The sequence below is a fragment of the Podarcis tiliguerta genome (genome assembly GCF_965153285.1).
Source record: "Podarcis tiliguerta genome assembly, chromosome: 4".
NCBI lineage: Eukaryota > Metazoa > Chordata > Lepidosauria > Squamata > Lacertidae > Podarcis > Podarcis tiliguerta.
The window spans coordinates 5,987,319-5,993,901 of record NC_139537.1 but is presented as its reverse complement, the minus strand read 5'-3'; the positions used below and the strand labels follow the sequence as shown (position 1 = coordinate 5,993,901).

At 44.0% G+C, this 6,583-nt stretch overlaps 1 protein-coding gene and 1 long non-coding RNA gene across 3 annotated transcripts in view; one reads left to right on the top strand and one right to left on the bottom strand.

Moving 5' to 3' along the window:
- Positions 1-966: 966 nt before the first annotated feature.
- Positions 967-6,583, bottom strand: part of P4HA3 (prolyl 4-hydroxylase subunit alpha 3) — a 35,188-nt gene continuing 29,571 nt past the window's right edge. For both annotated transcript variants that reach the window (XM_083436550.1, XM_083436549.1), the window contains 3 exons: positions 5,974-6,042; positions 4,716-4,812; positions 967-2,204 (listed from right to left, as the gene is read on the bottom strand). In XM_083436550.1, coding sequence (XP_083292676.1) covers positions 2,134-2,204; positions 4,716-4,812; positions 5,974-6,042 — 237 coding nt within the window. In that variant the 3' untranslated portion in view covers positions 967-2,133. The remainder of the gene's footprint in view (positions 2,205-4,715; positions 4,813-5,973; positions 6,043-6,583) is intronic.
- LOC310675926 lies at positions 6,032-6,356 on the top strand. Its single transcript, XR_014510324.1, has 2 exons — positions 6,032-6,086; positions 6,197-6,356. It is a non-coding gene; the product is annotated as an uncharacterized lncRNA (long non-coding RNA).

The window sequence follows — 6,583 nt, the reverse complement described above, 5'->3', positions numbered from 1 at the left end:
CTCTCAGGACCGGTGTTATGTGGTCTCGGCGGCCGCCTCCAGTCACCAGTCTAGCTGCCATATTCTGGATTAGTTGTAGTTTCCGGATCACCTTCAACAGTAGCCCCACGGAGAGCGCATTGCAGTAGTCCAAGCTGGAGATAACCAGAGCATGCACCACTCTGGCGAGCAGCACCAGAGTGATATCTCCAGGTTATAAGCCTGGGCTGTGTGCCTATATAGATTGTCTGGTTGCTCTCACCTCTGTAGACCTTTGCCTTCCCTGTCCCACACCTGATAGTCCACAGATTAAATGAGAATAGGAAGTAATAAAACAGGAACAATAAAGATATAAGGTAAAGGGTCATGTGGCCAGCATGACTAAGCCGCTTCTGGCGAACCAGAGCAGCGCACGGAAACACCGTTTACCTTCCCGCCGCTGTGGTTTAACCCACAGCGCCACCCACGTTCCATCAATACAGATATAGCAAAAGTTAAAAAATATATAAATTAAAACTTAGTCACTAACACATAACCTAAAATTATCATTTAAAACCTTAATCATTATGATAGTACAGCTTCTTCCCTAAGTTTTATGGAAATCACACAGAATTTGGCTACCCCTAAAGTGATTTCAGGATCCTTGTCCTCTACCAGGGATTTTAGACGCTGAAGCTCGGATTCATTTGGAGATTTTTGCATAGCAGGGGTAATAAATACCGAGTGTATATCCCCGTAGAAACGGCAGTGTAACAAGGCATGAGAGACAGTTTCTACCTCCATCCGCTGGCCAAGCGGATCACGGCCGTCATGATTTGTGCACCATCTCCGCAGAGCTGAGACCTCACTCCGGGAGGCTTACGACACTTAAAGATTTATGCCATCACAAACGTCGCAAAAGTCGTCAGGAACAATAAATAAAAGGCATCCAAAATACAAAAACAAATGGAACTATTTTCACATAAATCCTAACAAGATCTAAGAAGAAAGGTACACAAAATTTAATCCGTTCCGGAAGTCCGTTCCAAAACCAAAGCGTTCCAAAACCAAGGCGCGCTTCCCCATAGAAAGTAATGCAAAAGGGATTAATCCGTTCCAGACTTTTAAAAACAACCCCTAAAACAGCAATTTAACAGGAATTTTACTATGTAACAAGACCATTGATCCATAAAATGAAAGCAATAAACAATGTACTTCAGTCACACAATCAATCAATCAATCAATCAGTAACAACTGATATGAATTTTTTGTGGGTTTTTTAATGTTGGTTTTTGTGTTTTGTGTATTGTTATTTTTTGATATTTTTCGTGTTGTGTGGAAAATGCTAATAAAATTTATAATTTAAAAAAACAAAAGCGAAAAAAAACAACTGGGTTCCACACAGTCACAAAAACAAAGCAAAAAAGCCGCAAAAACAAAAATAAATAGCAAAAACAGACAGACCTCAGTGTAACACTCAAAACGGAAGTGTGGCACTCAAAATGGAGCATGTTCGACTTCTGGGAAAAGTTCACAAACCAGAACACTTATTTCCGGGTTTGCAGTGTTTGAGTTCCAAGTTGTTTGAGTACCAAGCCGTTTGAGAACCAAGGTACCACTGTACCGGCAACAAAAAACCATACCCTGTCTGTTCAGCCTCAGCTTTTGCAGCTGGAGTCAGTCCAGGCCCTGCCCTCCCAGGGGAAAGACCTGCAAGGCAGGGAGCAGGTCTTCCAAGACTCACAGCCAAGATGGTCACAGCCAAAGGCTCATGGGGCAGGATTCGAACCCAAGAGCAACTATCCCCTCTTGTGGCTTCCAGCAACTGAGATTCAGAACCATTACCGCCTCCGACTGCGGCTCCATTGCGGCCAGAGGCCACCGACAGCCCTTTCCTCCACGAATTTGTCCCATCCTCTTAAAGCCGTCCAGGTTGGTGGCCAATCACTGCACCCAGTGGCAGGTAGTTCCATAGTTTAACGATGTGCTACATCAACAGGTCTTTTCTTTCTCGGATGCCTGAGAAAATCTTTGCCAAGGTGTGGTTTGGCTGTGGTTCACTCCGAGGTGGTCTTTCCGGACCAGGCTGTGTTGGGATAGGGAGTGGGCCCAGATTCTCTCCCCACACTTGAGCCCCTGGCATTCGCCGAACCCAGCTGAGAGCACTTGAACATTTTAGTCTTCCGGGCTGGTGCCACACGGCCTCCGAAATTCCTGTCCATGTTCATGGAACCACTTGTTGGCCACTATTAAAGAGAGGAGGGGATTAATAATAATAATAATAATAATAATAATAATAATAATAATAATATGTCCTGCATTCCCCCCTGATAGGAACTGCTCAAGGCAGCTTACAGTTAAATCAGAAACAGCTAAAAACACAGAGAGGAAAAAGCAGTAACTAAAAAACAATTAAATATGAGTCTATTTGGCAACTTTCATGATTATTTGATATGTTTGGTACAAGGAGGAACCTTGTATTCCACTGTCGAATATATTTTATACCACTCATTCTTTTTCAAGCATTCTTTGATTATTATGATTATCATTCTATTATCTTGCGCTTTTATTCTTCCGCTCTTATGACTGTCTTTATTATTACTTCTAGCTTGATGTTTTCAAGTTAAATTGAAAAGCAATTTAGATATAGATATAGATACAGATACAGATATCTAGATGAGATCTCTTAAGATATACAGAGCATTATGATAAAAGCAGTATGATAGGAGCGTCTCCACCCCCATCATTCTGCCTGGACACTGAGGTCCGGCTCCGAGGGCCTTTTGGCGGTTCCCTCCCTGCGAGAAGTGAGGTTACAGGGAACCAGGCAGAGGGCCTTTTTGGTGGTAGTGCCCGCCCTGTGGAACGCCCTCCCATCAGATGTCAAGGAAATAAACAACTATCTGACTTTTAGAAGACATCTGAAGGTAGTTTTTACAGTTTGATGTTCTCTTGTATTTTTAATATTTTGTTGGAAGTCGCCCAGAGTGGCTGGGGAAACCCGGCCACATGGGTGGGGTATAAATAATAAAATTATTATCATTTTTATGATACCCACAAGACTGTTTTCATTCAAAACAGGCTGTTCCCCAAACCCTGTTGGTCTTCACTTGCTAGCAGCAGGACAGCAAAGATGGAGCCAGTCTGACTTGTTGCCTGGGAGAAGCCACTGCTGAGAAGACCCTGTTTTCCCTGAAGGGCATCCTTGGAAGTTCTCAAAACTCGAGCAGGTTCTTATGGGGAAATAGAGTCCTTCAGATAACCTGGACCAAAGCCATTTGGGCTTCATAAATCATAACCAGCCCTGTATTTAACCAGACAACTGTAGGCAGCCCTGTTTAGGGAAGTTTTTAATGTTTGATCTTTTATCATATTTTTAATATTCTGTTGGGAGCCGCCCAGAGTGGCTGGGGAACAAATATATTATTATTATTATTATTAGGCTGCTGAAGAAGAATTCAGAGGTCGTGGGGAAAGAGAAGAGGCAGCCTGTGGGTCAAGTAAAGGGACCCCTGACCATTAGGTCCAGTCGTGGCCGACTCTGGGGTTGCGGCGCTCATCTCGCTTTACTGGCCGAGGGAGCCGGCGTACAGCTTCCGGGTCATGTGGCCAGCAGGACTAAGCCGCTTCTGTCAAAACCAGAGCAGCGCACGGAAACGCCGTTTGCCTCCCCGCCGGAGCGGTACCTATTTATCTACTTGCACTTTGACGTGCTTTTGAACTGCTAGGTTGGCAGGAGCAGGGACCGAGCAACGGGAACTCACCCTGTCGTGGGGATTCGAACCGCCGACCTTCTGATCGGCAAGTCCTAGGCTCTGTGGTTTAACCCACAGCGCCACCCATATAGGGCTTTATAAGTTATAACCAGCCCTTTGAATTGTGCCAGGAAAAAAGACCTGCTTTATCACGGGAATCGTCTGCTCGCCATAACCACCCCTGGTCAGCAGTCCAGCTGCAGCTCTTTGAGCCAGCCGAAGTTATTATTATTATTACATTTATTCGTCGCTTTTTCTTGCCACATATCGGCAAACTGCAAACGATTTTTTACTATTTAAAGTACAGGGCTCATTTTTACATCCTTCATATCTCAATGACGTCTTCTCTTTCCATGGCTCATTTGCCATATCATCAGTCCCTGCATATTTTACAAAAACTGTACCATTGTTCCATTATTACATCCATTGAAACTTATTAACACTCTTGAATTTATCTTAATGCTGCCCAGGAGTCACATTTGGGACGGTAGGACATTCACCCCTTTTTAGGCATCCCTTCCCACAATTGAAGGCAAAACTAATTTATATAATTTATTGTTATATAATAGTAATTTATTGTTTATTATTTAATAGGACAAATTTAGCCAGCTAGCCCTGGTGATCATCTAATGTTTATTGGATGGATTTCCCCCCTAAATTGATTTTTAAATTCTGAATTTATTGTTATTCGCGTTTTATACTGTATTTTATGCTGTTTTTTGTTGCATCAATTAAGTGTTTTAAATTTCTTGTTAGCCGCCCTGAGCCCAGTTTTCTGAACCGGGAAGGGCGGGGTATAAATAAAAAATTATTATTATTATTATTATTATTATTATTAATCATGTCTATTTCACTTCCCAGCTTTTGATGGCATAGCAGTGAAATTGACCGAGCTCCTCGGCAGGGCCTTTTTTGTGTGAGCCCCCTACCCTCGTAGGAACTTGACGGCTGAAATTAGCCAGTCAGTTCTTTCCTTCCTGCACCCTAAGCTCTGCCTCTTACCCCATTTGTCTCCGGCAAGGACCGGGCAGCCAGCGTGGAGGGTGTCGTCGTCCCCGTCCCCGTTCCTGCGAAGGTTCCACCAAAAGAGAGCCGCGTTCTGCAAAGGGGACCAGAGAATAAGAATGTTCATGGCGTGTCTGCAGAGAAATAACCCCGGCTCCAGATTTAGCAGCATGGCAGGCGCCCAGCTGAGTACACAAATCCCGTTCCTTTGAGCATTTACAGGGGTCAGTTTCCCTGAAAAAAACATGCTGAAAACAGGTAAAGGTAAAGGACCCCTGGACGGTTAAGTCCAGTCAAAGGTGACTCTGGGGTTGTGATGCCCATCTCGCTTTCAGGCCACCTACAAGAAACCTCTGACCTCTGTAATTGCCAACAAGGGTTTTGCCACCAAGTACTAAGTCATCTTTTGCAAAGGGATCAAATACTTATTTCACTCATTATAATCCACATCCATCTCTGACTTTTGTCTTCTGGGTTTCTGGGGTTTTTCCTGTTGTTATTCTGTCTCTCACAGCTACAATAAACCTACCGTTAAAATTATGGACTGGTAATTTATTCGCCAGGGGGCAAATGGGCAAATTTAGCAGGGGATCAAATTCTCCCCCCCCACTGTAGGTACTGCTGTGGCAGGAAGGTAAGCGGTGTTTGTCCACAGACAGCTTTCATGTGGCCAGCATAAACCACTTCTGGTGCAACAGAACGCAGTGATGGAAACCAGAGTGCATGGAAACGCTGTTTACCTTCCCGCTGGAGCGGTACCTATTTATCTACTTGCACTGGTGTGCTTTCGAACTGCTAGGTTGGCAGGAGCAGGGACCGAGCAACGGGAGCTCACCCCGTCGCGGGGATTCAAACCACCGACCTTCTGATCGGCAAGCCCAAGAGGCTCAGTGGTTTAGACCACAGCGCCACCCACGTCCCCAGGGAACAAGCACCTTCATGGCATGTGTGCAGAGAAATAACCTAGTCCCCAGATAAATGCACAAATCCTGTTCCTCTGAGCATGCGCAGAGGGGCAGTTTCCCTGAAGAAACATTTGCTGAAAAAAGACAGCCCCCTGAACACAAAGGGGTGTGTTGGCACAGCTGCCAAAGGTCTGGGCGGATGATAAATTTGAGCCTCAGACGCCTCTTTTTTATTTTGCAAGGAAGTTGATGACTTGTTCCTCTCTCTCTTTTGATCTTGTTACCTTTGATACCTCTTTTCACTCCTCAGAGAACCCTTCTTTCTGCAGTTCACAACACACAGACCTCACCTTGACAGCAGGAATGCTGAGGTTTGCATAGATGAAGGCTGTGGACCCTCCGGCTTCTACCAAACTCAGCTGAGCAGGAAAAGAAATGGGACAACGTTATCCTTCGGCTCAAGGTGGCGTATATCTCTATATCTCTCAGCCTAACTACCTTACGGGGTTGTTGTGGAGTTTAAAAGAGGACAGGGAGAACCATGCTGAGTTTGTTTTTTGTTTTTTTGCACAGAAAAAGAAAGTTTTGGAGCTATTTTCAAGGAAATTCACCAAAATCTACACTTCTGACGTGGGTTGCCAGACGCATGGAAATGCTAGGATATAAAGCATGAGACTTTTTTTTTTTAATCGTTTTTATTACTTTTCCAATTAAAAACATCCAATTAACATGAGACTTAATCTCAGGGTCATGATTTTGAGCCCCATGCAAATAATAATAATAATAATAATAATAATAATAATAATAATTTATTTATACCTTGCCCATCTGGCTGGGTTTCCCCAGTCACTCCGGGCGGCTTCCAACAGAATATTAAAAACACGATAAAACATCAAACATTAAAAACTTCCCTAAGCAGGGCTGCCTTCAGATGCCTTCTAAAAGTCAGATAGTTGTTTA